The sequence below is a fragment of the Setaria italica genome, chromosome VIII, assembly GCF_000263155.2.
Source record: "Setaria italica strain Yugu1 chromosome VIII, Setaria_italica_v2.0, whole genome shotgun sequence".
Taxonomy (NCBI): domain Eukaryota; kingdom Viridiplantae; phylum Streptophyta; class Magnoliopsida; order Poales; family Poaceae; genus Setaria; species Setaria italica.
Genome location: NC_028457.1, coordinates 17860625 through 17876143, shown reverse-complemented (window position 1 = coordinate 17876143; position 15519 = coordinate 17860625). Strand labels below are relative to the sequence as shown.

At 47.9% G+C, this 15519-nt stretch overlaps 1 protein-coding gene across 1 annotated transcript; it reads right to left on the bottom strand.

Moving 5' to 3' along the window:
- Window positions 1-11359: 11359 nt before the first annotated feature.
- LOC101772789 (copper transport protein ATX1) lies at window positions 11360-13924 on the bottom strand. The gene is made up of 3 exons (XM_004979148.4): window positions 13722-13924; window positions 12739-12814; window positions 11360-11703 (listed from the first exon to the last, which is right to left on the bottom strand). The coding sequence occupies exons 1-3, from the start codon at window positions 13728-13730 to the stop codon at window positions 11549-11551; spliced, it is 240 nt and encodes a 79-aa protein (XP_004979205.1). The 5' UTR covers window positions 13731-13924; the 3' UTR covers window positions 11360-11548.
- Between the last annotated feature and the right edge of the window lie 1595 nt (window positions 13925-15519).

The window sequence follows — 15519 nt, the reverse complement described above, 5'->3', positions numbered from 1 at the left end:
GATATGCACATTTAATCGGGCCATTTCCTCCTGTAAGTGGGGATCCCTAGGTCCGATCTGCCCATAGGATTTCCTGCTCAAGGCATCCGCCACCACATTGGCCTTACCGGGGTGGTAGTGAATTTCCAGATTATAATCCTTGACCAGCTCTAACCATCTTCTTTGCCTTAAATTCAGATCTGGTTGGGTGAAGATATATTTTAGGCTCTTGTGGTCAGTGTAAATCTCACACTTGTTCCCGATCAAGTAATGCCTCCAAATCTTGAGGGCATGCACTACGGCTGCAAATTCCAAGTCATGGGTGGGGTAATTTTGTTCATGGGGCTTAAGTTGACGGGAGGCATATGCTACTACCTTTCCATCTTGCATCAGGACACACCCTAACCCTTGTCGAGAAGCGTCACAATAAATGACGAAGTCCCTCTGGATATCCGGTAGGGTTAACACTGGGGCGGTCGTTAATCTTCTGTTCAGTTCCTGAAAACTCCTCTCACATGCCTCAGTCCAATTGAATTTCTTGTCCTTCCTGAGTAGCTCTGTCATAGGTCGGGCTATCTTGGAGAATCCCTCAATGAACCTCCGATAATACCCAGCTAAACCAAGAAAACTCCTGATTTCACTAACATTGGTGGGCTGCTGCCAGTTGGAGACGGCTTCCACCTTCTCGGGGTCGACTGCTACTCCCTCTGCGGTCAAGATGTGACCAAGAAATGCCACCTTTTCTAGCCAAAATTCACATTTACTGAATTTAGCATAAAGTCGGTGGGCTCTCAATTTCTCCAGCACTACTCGCAGATGTTGCTCATGCTCTTGGACACTCTTGGAGTAAATAAGTATGTCGTCGATAAAGACCACGACAAACTTGTCTAACTCCTCCATAAACACCTTGTTCATGAGATTCATGAAATAAGCAGGGGCATTGGTCAGTCCAAAGGACATCACTGTGAATTCAAACTGGCCATACCGGGTAACAAAAGCTGTCTTCGGGATATCACTTTCCTTAATCTTGAGCTGGTGGTACCCTGATCTCAAATCTATTTTGGAGAAGTACTTGGCTCCTTTTAACTGGTCAAATAGGTCATCTATTCTGGGAAGGGGGTATTTATTCTTGATGGTGACCTCATTTAGTGCGCGATAATCCACGCACATCCTCATGCTTCCATCTTTCTTCTTGACAAATAGCACTGGGGCTCCCCACGAGGATGAGCTAGGTCTAATAAAGCCACTCTGCTGCAGTTCACCTAGCTGTTTCTTCAGCTCTGCTAACTCAGATGCTGCCATTCTATAGGGCCTCTTGGCTATAGGGGAGGTTCCAGGGATAAGGTCGATCACAAACTCTATATCCCTATCCGGGGGCATTCCAGGTAGTTCTTCCGGAAAAACATCCGGGTATTCACTCACTACCAGGACTCCTTCTATGACTTTGACTTCCATGCTAAAAACCATTGGGTCGGGCCCACTTCCCCGGGTGTGGCAGGTTACTTGTACGCCATCCTGATTAATTAGGCGCACTACCTTATCAGCACATCCTATGTGTCCATCATGTAGGCTTAACCAATCCATTCCAAGGATCACATCTATTCCTTTAGACTTAAGTACTACTAGATCTGCTAGGAATTCTACCCCACTTAAATTGATCCTTACCCGGGAACAACCTAGTCGACACTGGATGTCGGCTCCAGGCGTCCGGGTTATTAGGGGTACCTTTAGTAGTACTGTAGGTATGTGGTGCTTATCCACAAAGCTTGATGATATAAATGAATGTGATGCTCCAGAATCGAAGAGTATTGTTGCCAATACTGAGCTGACTAGAAACTCACCGAGTACAACACCCTGAGCTTCCTGAGCCTCTTGCGCGCTGATGTGGTTGACGCGGGCGCGTCCAAACGACTGCTGGGGCTGCCTCATCTGCTGGCTATTGTTGTTGTTGTTGCCGGGGTTGTTGCTGCGGACGGGAACACGGTTGGCTCCTGACACTGCTGCCCTTGGCCCAGTCACTGCGTTGGAGAAGGCTGATGCAGCTGGCTTGTTGGCGTAGGGGCAGTTGGCAATGAAGTGCCCTGGCTCACGGCAGTTGAAGCATGCCCTGCCGTTGTTGGTGACTTGACTGGCGCTGTTCTGCGGGGCCTTGACAGGGTTCTGGCCTCTGAATGGGGCATTGGTCTGATGGGAACCGGAGGCTTGAGACTGGGTCCGGTACTGCATGGGAGCTTGGGACCTGGGCATGGGGTAACCAAAGCTTCTTGGTTTCTGGAACCTGTCTTGCTGGTGGGCCTTGCTGTCCAGGAACCGGCGCTTGTTGTCCCTCCTTTCATCTGCCTTGGCTCTCTCAGTCAGAATGGCCATGTTCATCAGGGTGTTGAAGTCAGGGTAGATCTGAGGAGTAAGCAGGGTCCTCAATTCTGCGTTCAAGCCCTTCTTGAACATATCTTGCTTCTTTTCATCCTTGTCTACTTCTTCTGGAGCATAGCGAGCCAATTCCATGAACTGATAGGTGTACTCCTCCACGGACTTGTTGCCCTGGCGCAGTTCACAGAATTCATCCGCCTTGCGCTTCATGGTAGCTGCAGGAATGTGATAGCGGCGGAACTCTATAACAAACTCATCCCAGGTGATAGTGGAGGCATCCTGGGCGGCCGTGCAGTAGTTCTCCCACCAAGCTAAAGCAGTCCCAGTGAGCTGGTGTGCAGCCAGGAGAACCTTATCCCGGCTCTCACAGCCGAATGGCTCTAGCTTCCTCTGAATGACCCGCAGCCAGTCATCTGTGTCCAGGGGGTTGATGGACCCGCCAAAGGTGGGTGGCTTGGTGCGGAGGAAGTCTGTCAGTTTCTCATTCATACCCTGTCCACGGGGCCTCTGGCGAGTGATGGCATTGGCCAAGGCTTCCAGCAGAAGGGTCTGGTTGTTCATGACTTGTACCAGATCAATGACCGGTGGGGGCGGTGGCTCCTGTACTCCCACTTGACTCTCTCCCCTGCCCTCGGGCTGATTCACCTCCTGCTCCTCATGGTGCACTATTGGTGGGGGTCCCTGCCTTTCCTGTTGCCTTTCTGCACTAGGAGTGGCACGTGCTTGACTCGGGGAGGTCCTGGTGGCACGCTTGGGAGGCATCTGCAGATTGAGTGAACTTTCATAAGACTTGGATTTGGATATTAAGGTGATGTTTAGTTAATTATTTCGAATTTTCGAAGAGATAGAATCCACCTCCTGTCGACAAGCACACAGACTAACAAACAACAAGCACAAATGATTTTATTATTTTGCCGGGGCGGTTACAACACTTGGGGTAGGGCCAAAACACGTGCTACACGACCGGTACAACAACACAACTGGGGGGGTACAAATCTAGACTCGGGACAGCTTCTGGAGTACAACTTGGACCACGGACCATGACGACTCCACTCCCTCGGGCAAACTCTGGGCTGGGCACTCTACTCGCGGGACGAATCTGCACACTGCGTGGAGTGGTCTTCTGGCGGAATCAGGAGGGCTAGCACCTCATCTCTCAGGGTCCCACCTGCGGGAGGGAGTTCATTGGCCACCTCAGAGTCCCTTTCCGAAGGCGGTGGTGCTGGTGTGGCGTCGGGGCTCTTCCGCTTCCCGGACCCCTGGGCAACAGGGACTCCATCAAATACTGGGGCCTCGTCGTCCTCTACGATCCGCATCTTCCTCCTTGTGCGGTCCGAGCGGTGGGCTTCCTTCAGTGCCTGCACGTGCCGGTCCTCGGCTTCCTTGAGGGCCTCGATGGCGAGGGCCTCATTGCTTTGGGCGGCCGCGGCTCGGGCCTCAGCTGCTGCCAATCTCACCTGGAGCCTTCTCACCATAATCTCGGCATCCTCGGCTCTGCGGATCTGCTGCTTCAAATGGGCGGCCTGCTCATCGCAGAGCTCATCCAAAGTGAGGAGATAAGCAGCCATATGGAGCACGGTGGGGTCATCCTCGCGCTGTCCACGTCCTTCCAAAGTCCTCACCCGGGCCAGCCAAACCGGGCGGTTCTTCTTGACAGGCGGGTAGAACCTCATCGGTGTGCGTCCGATGTGCCGCTCATAAATTTGGCACAGGTAGCGCAGGGCTTTCCGAGCTGCCGCCTGGTAAGTGTCTTTCCGCCGGAAACCAGTGGCAGACACATTCCAAGGCTGAATGTCGGGGAAGCGGCTGCTCCTACCCACAAAGATGGTCATCTCGCACCGGAGAGTCCCACGGTCCTCATACTCCCTGTTGGAGTACTCCGGGCGCTCGTAAATCCCGAGGCGGTCCATGCAGGCGAACAGCAACCTGGGAAAACCGGGCTCCTCCAGGCAGTGGCTGTTGGTCCATCCTTCTTCGGCCATCTGGAAAGAATCGGGGTGTAAATCAGTTTTGCAATTGAGCAGGGGTAGCAAGAAATTTTGTAAATCATTTAATTTGGTCAAAAAGGCTTTTCCGGTCCTAATGGTTACGTCCTACGGCCAACGACGGCTCTGATACCACCTGAAGCGTCCCCACATAAGTAGAGACTAAATGTGATCCAAATTATCAGTCCCAGGAGGCTGATAACACATTTATTCAACAGATAGTTCAGAAACCGTACAGCTCCCGAAGGAGCGGGCGGGCAAGCCACACCCAAAGCAAGACTAAAGTGATAACAACACAAATCCAAGTTGCAGTCCAGTCGGACTCCGGGTTGCAATCGGAGCTAAGCGTCAGCGGAAGCATCCTGCAAAAGAGCCAACACCACAGGCAGCGTTGGGTGCAGACGCAACCTCCTACTCGAAGTCCTCGGCGACGAAGTCCGGATCCTCCTCTGAAGTAACAACACAAGGGTGAGTACAAAAGTACTCAGCAAGTCCAACCCCATCCACGGAGGGGGATACAACAAGAATATACATAAGAATAATCAAGGAATAAGCTATGGTTTATTTGCAGTAAAGCTGAATTTTTAGACACATGCGGGGTTCCATTTCAAAGCGGTTTAATGAAAAACATTTTAGTAAACAACATATCAAGTGGGGTTGATCCTACACAAAGGATCCAAGTTTTATCGCTACCGGACTCCCCGTCCGCCGTAGCGCACGGCACACCTGCCTGATTCCACTCGATTCCATGCGTGTAGATCGATTAGAATACCAGTCATCCTCAAAAGCTAGTTGTGTGACCGAGCCGTAACTCGTCCAATGCCGTGGACACGGCTACCCGGATAGGTTTTAACTCTGCAGAGGTTGTACACTTTTCCCACAAGTAGGGTACCGTATCGCGATCACCTTAGTGTCGGTACGGATCCTAACAAAGCCATTACCCACCTTAGCCAACACTGACTAGTCAACACGGAAGCGCTCAAGGGGTTAGCAACCCATCCACGGGGCCGAAACCGGGACCTAAGTCACCAAGAGCTTAGCCCTTTTCCAAGGCCTCCCGTTGCTCACCAGCACGCCTGAAGCCTAGCAGTTTAGCTAGTGGGATTTATGCTAAGCCGTTGCCCATACAACGGTCGAGTGGTTGTACGATGATGGAATTAGGCGGGATGACACATCAACTCGGTCCTTAGCCATGACAAGATGGATATCTCCCACTTTGCTCAACCACTGAGGTACGAGCCCAACAACCCGGCGTTCCACACAAGAAACACCCATCCATCTCATCCACCACCTCTCTTTACACCCCAACTCCTCAGTTAAACATACTCACACATTATTTTCCGAGTAAACAGGTGTAGTCATGTTTGAATTTGGATAATGAATTCCTAAGCATTCTAGCAGTATTTATCATCTAAACAGAGCAACTCATATTTAGAGATAAATATGGGACAACAAGGAATAGTCATAACAATCAAGGGGTGGCTATCCAACCATGTCTTGCGATAAAACAATATGCATTTTATAAAACAGGTCAATAGGTTGTGTCTGGAAAACTAGGTATTAAATATGCATCAAAGGGTGAGATTGGACTTGCCGTTCTCAAAGCCTTCCGGGAGCTCGTGCTCGCGGTACTGGTCCTCAGGCTCGGGCTCGTGGTCGAACTCCTCCTTGCGCTCCTCCTCGGGTACTTCGCGATCTACGGCACACACAAACGAGCACACAATAAATAAAAAGGAAAAAGATTTTACCCGCTGAGCTCCGAACAGGAAACATGAACGGAAAATAGTTAGGCAGGGTATTTTCATGAAATTTTGATATGCCTCGGCGGAAATATATGAGAGAAGGCTGTGGTCGAATTTGGGGTGGATTGGAGGAAATTTGGCGCATGAAATGATGGGTTAAAGGAGTATTAGGGGCTTTAAAACGGGGTTTAGGACTCAACCGCGAGATCAGGGGCCTATCTGTAATTATTTTTGGAATGGTGGGAGGACTTGTTCGCGAATCAGGGAAATTGGTGGGTTGGATCGCGAGGAGAGGGATTTACCCCTTCTTCTTCCTGGAGGCAACAGGAGGAAGAGATGGCCGTCGGCGCTCTGGTGGTGGGAGTGGAGGAAGGCAAGGTGCTCGTGGTGACGGTGTGGAGGTGCAAGGCTCGGCTCCCCCTTTTATAGGCGGCGCACGGGCGGGCGAGGGCCGAGGCAATGATGGCGGCCGGACTTTTGGCCGGTGGCGTGCCGGGGTGGTGAAGCTCGTGGACGGCGTGGCGGCGTGGTCGACGAGGCCACAGGGGCGGCGACCGGTGACCGGCGACACGACGCGACGCACCGAGCCAAGCGCTAGATGCCAAGGCGCGAGCGGGCGTGGCACGGGCGACGTGACGCGGCGTGGGCGCGGCGGCGGCGGCGCGGACGGGGCGGCGCAGCGCGGCGCGCGGGCGCGCGGGCGCGCGGCCCGACGCGGCGCGCGGCCCAGCGCGTGCGTGCACGGCCCGGCGCCTCGGCGCGCGTGCTAGGCAGGGGGAAGGGGCAGCGCAGGTGGGTGGGGGTGCCAGGGAAGTAAAGGAAGAGAGAGAAGAAAAGGGAAAGGGAGAGGAGGAAGAAAGAGAAGGAAAAAGGAGAAGGGAAAGAAAGAGAAGGAAAAAGAAAGAAGGAAGAGAAGGAGAGGGAAGGGAGGGGAAAAAGATGGCGGAAATTGCGGGATTTGACTGCGCGCGGTGATGGACTTGACGGGCACGCGGCGAAAATTACGGGGAGCGAAAAAAAAGGGAATTGACGAGCCGGGGCCAGGACGGCGGGTCCGACGGAAGGGAAAGGTTTTGACGGAGCTCGGCGGTCGGAAAAATTTTGGAAAGTATTTTTAACGGGTGATTTAACTGGGTGTATTTTACGGGCGTTACATGACCTCAGCCCCAGTTTTAGCTCAACCCGACCCTTCCAGGCCGTTTGACGTATATTGCGACGCCTCTGGCACTGAACTTGGGTGTGTTCTTATGCAAGACCACCGAGTCATTGCCTATGCCTCGCGGGCGTTACGACCTCATGAGCTAAACTATCCGACCCATGATCTTGAGTTGGCAGCAGTGATTCATGCCTTAAAGATATGGAGACACTATCTAATGGGCACCCATTGCAACATCTACACCGATCACAAGAGTCTCAAGTACATCTTCACTCTGGCCGACCTCAATATGCGCCAGAGAAGCTGGTTGGAGTTGATAAAGGATTATGAGTTGGAAGTGCATTATCACCCCGGCAAAGCCAATGTTGTGGCCGATGCTCTAAGCCGCAAGACTCATTGCAATTGCTTGATGGCAACCAACTTCACAGAGACCCTGTGCCAGGAAATGGGAAAGCTCAGTTTGGAAATTGTTTCCCATGGAACCCTCGGCCATATATCCCTTGAGTCTGTTTTAGAGGACCAAATTGGGTCAGCACAGTTAGAGGATGAGGAAGTAAGGCGAATCAAAAGGAAGATTTCATGGAAGGATGAAGGGTACAAGCAATTCCGATAGGATGAGAATGGGAGAGTGTACTATGGAAATTGACTCGTTGTACCATCCGACCCCAATCTGAAAACGCAAATCCTAGATGAAGCTCATCTCTCCAAGTTCCCGATCCATCCTAGCAGCAATAAGATGTATCATGATCTCCGTCAAACTTTCTGGTGGAGTGGAATGGAGCCAGAGATTGCACGCTATGTTTCGGAATGTGACACTTGCCAACGTGTCAAGGCTAGTCATTTAAAGGTAGCAGGTACCCTACAACCACTACCTATTCCCTCTTGGAAATGGGAAGACATCAGCATGGACTTCATTGTTGGACTTCCCCTTATATCACAGCGACATGACTCCATTTGGGTTATTGTGGATCGTCTTACCAAGTCCGCCCACTTTCTTCCTGTTCACACCACCTACCTGACCAAGAAATATGCGGAGTTGTATCTTGACCGCATTGTTTCCTTGCATGGTGTGCCTAGGACGATCATATCTGATCGAGGTGTTCAGTTTGTAGTGCGTTTTTGGGAACAGCTGCAAGCATAATTTGGCACCAAGCTCATTCGTAGCTCTACCTATCATCCTCAAACCGATGGTCAGACCGAAAGAGTAAATCAGATCCTTAAAGATATGTTAAGAGCTTGTGTCATTCATTATGACAAAAATTGGGATAAGTGCTTACCCTTGGCAGAGTTTTCCTATAACAACAGCTACCAGACTAGCTTGAAGATGGCACCGTTTGAAGCCCTATATGGTCGGAGATGTCGGACACCTTTGAATTGGTCACAAGTTGGAGAAAGATAGACCTATGGCCCTGATTTAGTAGTAGAAGCAGAAAAGCAAGTGAGGATAATCCAAGCCAATCTCAAGGCCGCCCAATCTCGACAGAAGAGTTACTCCGACAGGAGAAGGAGACCCTTGCAGTTTGACATTGGTGATCACGTATACCTTCGAGTCTCCCCGACCAAAGGAGTGCAACGGTTTGGAATAAAGGGAAAATTGGCTCCCCGTTACATTGGTCCTTATGAGATTGTGGAAATTTGTGGACCCGTTGCTTACTAGATCCACCTACCGGAACAGCTCTCAGCCATACATGATGTTTTCCATGTATCCCAACTGAAGAAGTGTGTCCAAGTTCCAACTGAGGTCTTGGAACAGGAGCAACTTCAAATCGAGCCCGACCTGACTTACACCGAGTATCCAACCAAGGTCCTCAACCGAAAAGAGAGACATACCCGACGACAGATTGTGAAAATGTACAAGATACTATGGAACAACCACACAGAGGAAGAAGCAACATGGGAAATAGAAGAGTATCTGAACAAACACTTTCGAGGTTTTCTTTCCAACCAAGGAGGTAAGGACTATACACCCCACTGGTTACCCTTACACCTGAATCTCGGGACGAGATTCTTTTTAAGGGGGGTAGGCTGTAACGACCTTGGACAATCAGCCGAGTTAATCTTCAACCGAAGTCCCTAATCCCGCTGACTTAGTTTTCTGGAGCTTAAGCGCTCAAGGTCCGATTCTCAGTCCCGACCCCTAAAAACCCAACCCAAAACTGCCGATTCTTTCTAAGTCCAAAGGCAGTGTTCCTTCCAATTTTGGAGCAGTGGAGAAAACGAGACTGACTGGTGGACCCGCAATCTTTCCCCGGTTCTCTCGAGGCAGACGCGCCTGAGCAGCATGTGCCCGCTTCAGAGCTTGCTGCTGGCACTTGGCTGCCCCAGTTGCCTCCTGGGTGGACGGTCGAGTGGGATCCTTCCCCGGACGGCGGGGATTGGGATCAATGATGTCCTGGCTGGCCTCACCAGGGACATCCGACCCCGATGATTAGCTTCCGCTATGTTTTTATGTTCTGATGTTCCTTTCAACCCTTGTTAAACTCTGATTTCAACCAGTGTGTAATGAATTGTTAAACCCATTGGGGATTTGTTGTATTCTCTGGAACCACTCACCTTCGTGTGAGCTATGCTAACTCGGTCCTGTTAAGTGGTTAAATCGGATGTAATCCGACGGCACATCGAGTTAACTTGATTAAGGCATGAGGATCGCGTGTTAAGCGACTTAACCGTGCTTTAGTTGAGTTAATCCGAGGTGTTCCGCCACAGGAATTAGCCTTCGTTTGTGCAATTGGTTTTATAATTAGCTCATGTTTAGTCCTCCTAATTAGTATCTAAACATTCGATGTGATAGCGTCTAAACTTTAGTTCTTGTAACCAAACACTCGCTAAGTGTTCCCGTAGCACGTAGTATGTGACACAGTTTGAAAAACATTGATTTTTCCATCCGCAATTCCGCGATACAGTGTTTCTCCTCACCACATTAGAGTTTCTGCAGATATTTCATCCTTTCTTTGTTCCTCTCTAACGAAGAGTATGTCATAGGATTATTGGTATTGCATTGGTAGTATATCAGCAATGTCCAGCATGCCAATATAGAAGCGCTGGTGAATGCAATCTTTCTATTAGCTAGGCATGGTCGTCCATCTATAATCAATTAGTTACAGTAGCTAACACACGATGCAAAGAAAATAGAGATTCGATAGACAGATCACCAGTACGTATAGTACGTATGTAGAGCATAGTGTATTGACAAATGATTAGCAAAAATGGAATTTTAGTATGACAAATCACAACTTTGAGGGTGTTTGGTTCCTCCCCTAAACTTTAGCTCCCGTCACATCGAATGTTTAGATACTAATTAGAAGTATTAAGCGTAGACTATTTACTAAACCCGTTACATAAGTGGAGGCTAAACGGCGAGACGACTCTATTAAGTCTAATTAGTCCATGATTTGACAATGTGTTGTTACAGTAAACATTTGCTAATGATGGATTAATTAGGCTTAATAGATTCGTCTTGTCGTTTAGCCTCTATACGTGCAATTAGTTTTATAATTAACTTATATTTAGTTATTCTAATTAGTCTCCGAATATTTGATGTGACACGTATTAAACTTTAGCTCGAGAAACCGAACGTCTCGTTTGCGCTTAAGATTGGGGAACAAGTGCAGACCTTGCAAACGGAAGACGAAGTACTCAACTTCCCTCACGAGTTCACCTGCTGCCGAACAGCCGCATAGATCGATTCCGCCTGCTGCTGAAGAACAGCCGCAGATCGATTCCGCCTGCTGCCGACGAACAGCCGTAGAGATCGATTCCGCCTGCTGCCGGAGAACAACCCAGAGATCGAATCGACGGTCTTGTAGCAGTCTAATCTTATGGCGTCGGCCAGTAATGGAGTAAAAATCGCTCGAGAAGGCGGAGGGATAGGGCTGCGTGGAGCGCGAGAAAGCAGAAAGTCAGCCGAAAGGGTGGAGTTTGTTGCGGATGGAGCTGGTTTCGTGCTCATTTGTTCAACGCAACGCCGATTTTGCTGTAAGAGGCGAGCGAAATCGGCTCTCCTTCGAAGGTGAACTTTTTTGGCCCTGCAAGGCTCGAGAAGCAAGAATTTTTTTACGGATCTAAAGACCTACCCTAGTTTAACGACGCAGGAGCTATATTTGCCGAGGATCCAAACGCGTCAAACATCATACAAGCAATTATCAATTATCTTACCGAACCGGCCAAACCATTACGGAGTACATCATAGCGAGCATACAGAATGTACAAATTGCAGTAGCTGTTTGGCATTATTTGTAACATACTAAATGCCATCAGACCAAACCCATTTTTAGCTTTACCGGACAATAACACTGGAATTTGTTACATCCAACTTGTCAAGCAGTAGCATCAGCTGGCGCCGCAGGTTCAGTCTCCCAGAACGAAGTCTTTTTGCCAGTTTTCGAAACAGTCTGCAGAACTGCATCCGGTGTTACGTTACCCTTCACTGTGACCTTCTGCTCCTTGATGTCTACTTCGTAAGACTCAACACCTGATACAACCACATGACCAATGCATATGTTTAGATTGCAACATACTGCTATAAATTAAAATGACCGAGGAGTTTAAACCGTAAGACATTGTAAGAAGTAGATACAAGCATATTAAATTGCGCAATATGTTAAGCGTTAAACTGCAAAAGGTTCAATCGAACTAGATACAAGCATATTTAATTGTGCAATATGCTCAGCGTTAAACTGCTTCTTCCACTTAAGTCGGTCATTTAAGGCTAGAAAGCAACTGGCTTACAAGTTGGACCAATAACATATGATAATGCTATAGCATTGTGATTCCATTACAATTATTCACAGACAGATATATTCAGAGTAGCACTAGCCAGCAGGTTAAAAGTTGAAGTTCAGAGTAGCATTGGCGATAAAATTGCATTGCAGAAACTGTAGAAACTACTCCCTTCGTTCCAAATTATGAGTTGTTTTAACTTTCTCCTAAGTTTAAGTTCTTACTTTTGACCAAGTTATAGAAAAATGTATAAATATCTAAAACATCAAACTAGTTTCATTAGATGGACCATGTCATGTATTTTCATAGTGCATTTATTTGATATTGTAGATGTTAATTTTTTTTTGATAAACTTAGTCAAAATTAGATAAGTTTGATTTAGGATACAGTCAAACGACTTATAATTTGGAACAGAGCGAGTAAATGTTTCCATCCTTTGAAACAGGAAGTTCAAGGAAAACTGAACAACATCCTACCTTCTCTAACCACATACAAGTTGTTAACGACAGATTCACTGAATTGGCTCATCTACTTGGTACGTGTAATGAAGAACTTTTGCAAAAGCATGCCAAGTTTGTTCTAAAGATTCTATAGGCCATTTTACCAGAGCCTAATCCAGCACCAGCTGCATAGCAGGGTGGCAGGATTGCTAGAGGAGTTGGGATTTAGTATAAGTTCAGAACAAGCGCAACAGAATGTTGTATCCAATTCCAGACTTACACTTACAAATTGAAATAACTAACAATCAGAAAACATAGAAAATATTAAGCAAGAGAAACCGATCAACCTTCCATTTTGCCTAGAACCCGCTTAACAGCTCCAACACAGCCTTCACAGGACATGCCAACCCTGAGTACAACAGTCTGCATCACAGAACAAAATTTTTGGAGGAATTAATACTTTCTGCTTAATAGAAGAGAAAAAAATGGACGTGCTTCTCCAGATTCCGTAGATATAACTTTAGCAATTCCATTGCTAAGACTTCTGTGTGTTGTTGCCTCCAAATCAATATGGTGACATAGTTTTTCCCCAACCCTTTTATTTGAAGACCAATATACTCATATTATATAATTGCATAGCATGTATGTTCTACCATGACCGCATAATCCTAACAAAGTAAGCAGTTAACATCTTCCGATATGAAAAGGTGGAAACTAGTTGACCATGTTGCACAGCAAGACACAAAATAATTAGTTCACATATATAAAAGTTTCAAGCTTTTTTAGAGTTATAAGAGAGAGAGTCCTCTAAGGTTTATAATCAAAGCCCAATATAATTTATACTCACTAGATAAACATACTGCGTTAAAAGTACTTTCCAACGAGCAATTTAAAACATAAACACTGATAATTAAATTATTGAAGCTCGGTGGCCAGTCCCTCAAACAAATAATTGGCGTACTATCATGCCATAAAGTCATCTCATCTGGCATAACCGAGGCCCAAAATTGTCTGGACAAAGGGCATTTTTTTTCAGCATCGACGGAAAACATGTGTGCGAATTAAGAAAAAATCAACCTTAGATCTATGTAGGTTTAACTAGTTGATCTCGCACCTACAGATCAGGCCCTAAATCGCAAGTCAAGCGGACGCATTCATCTCTGGCGCCATCAACCTGCAGTGCAGGGTCTTTGCTACCCGTAGAGAAATTGTCGAAAATTGTGGGGAAACCGGATCATTTGGTACTCCGAAACATCGTTCCAATCTTTAAGCGAAGGGCGGTGCCTGAAATTCGACATGGAAATTTCACAGGGGGGATAGCACTGCTTACCTGGGCCATCGCGCGAGGGGAAAAGTGGGCTGATCTCTCCGGAGAGGGGGGAGCGGAGGGAACACGGCGGGATCGGGGAGCTCTTGACGGAATCGACGGAACGGAAGACTCCCGATGGGAACGGAGGTCGATAAATACAGGTAGTGGCGTCACGAAACACGCAATGGGGGGAGGGTGGATCCAGCCAGGGACGGGGAGAGGCCGGACGCGTTCTAGCTGTCTAGATCGCGTGCTGAGATGTGGGGCCCGGAACCGTGGGGTCGCAGCGACCGTGGCCCTGGCCCGTGGGTGCGCGGCGCGGAGGAGGGTTGGTGTAGGTGGGTAGGGCGGTGCCTGCGTCTGTAGAATCGCTGGTCAACGGGAGAGCGCGGACCCAGTGGACCCCGCGGGCGGCCTGTCTCATGCCGTCACCGCGCACGTCTGCTCCGTGCCTCCGTGTGTAAATGAAAAAAAAAATCGATGCAGGCTGCAAACTGCGCCCATGCAACCCAGTCCTCGATTTGCTACACGCATCCGGGCATGTTTGTTTGGGTTGCTTATTATAAGCAACTAAAGTTGCTTATTATAAGCAACTAAAGTTGCTTGTCAGTTTAAGGTGCTAAACTGCATTGAATGAGGTTGCTTTTGACATGTTTGCTCCTAATAATTACATACCATCCCATTTCTCACTCTTGATCTTTACCCCTAACATCATCATATCAGGGCTGTTGGCGCCAGTTGATGTTGGCGCCAAATCCAGGAGCTGGTGCCCAACGTCCTTTTTTTTCGTCATTTTTTTTTGGCTGCCACGGTGCTGGCAGCTATTTTTTTTATTCAAAGCAAATGTTGTTCAACATTCCACAAATGTCATCGTTACAAAGCAATAAAGCTACGATCTATTTAACAGTCTATCGGCAATCCAATCCCTAAACTGGTTCATGTTCTGATCTTCGTCCCCGTGTTGAGTAGTACCCACAATGGTTTGTGACGACGATGCTTCCGAAGGTGCCACATAGCATTCATCATGATCCGCCCTCTTAAAGTCCACATCAGCAAGTGCACTCTCTCTAATGAAGTTATGAATAGCCATGCAAGCGATAATTATGTTGCTTTGCTTTGCCATTGGATATACCGGTAAATCACGCAAAATACGCCATTTGTTCTTCAAAACTCCAACAGATCTCTCAATCACATTCCTTAGTGATGAATGGGCATAATTGAAAAGCTCTTTTTTACCTCTTGGGAGTGGTCCTTGTCGAAACTCTGGGATATGATATTTCGTACCCTTGTATGGTGCAAGATAACTCAGTCTGTTTGGGTACCCAGAGTCCACAACATAAAATTTTCCTGCACAATCATTTAATTCGTGTTATATTCAAGTAATGGATTGCTATTGTGTCAAGTATTGGATCATAGAATCGGGAAGCACCTTCAGGCGGATGAGGAAACTTGTCGCCATACTTGGTCAATGCATCTTTGAAGACTCTCATGTCATGGACCGACCCAGGCCATCCCGCAACAACAAAAGTAAATCTCATATCGACATCACATATTGCTAACACATTCTGGCTAGTGTACCCATGTCATCCCGTATGTTGGACAACCTTATCAATTGGCACAACAACAGGCATATGTGTTCCATCTATTACCCCAATGCAATTATCAAAGTAGGGAGAGAACCGTGGTGATTGCAGTCTATGATGCACGGTACTAAATGTTGGGTCCACTGATCTAATGATATCACCTGCTAGCTTGCAAACACTACGCAATACTTTATCAAATTTTCTACTGCATGTTTCAGTTGACCTAACAAAACGAT

Excerpts from the sequence above, each read along its gene's own strand:
- LOC101772789 (XM_004979148.4), bottom strand. Across the intron at positions 11,704-12,738 it reads GGTTCTAGGCAAAATGGAAG|GTGTTGAGTCTTACGAAGTA; the intron begins GTTGATCGGTTT and ends TGGTTGTATCAG.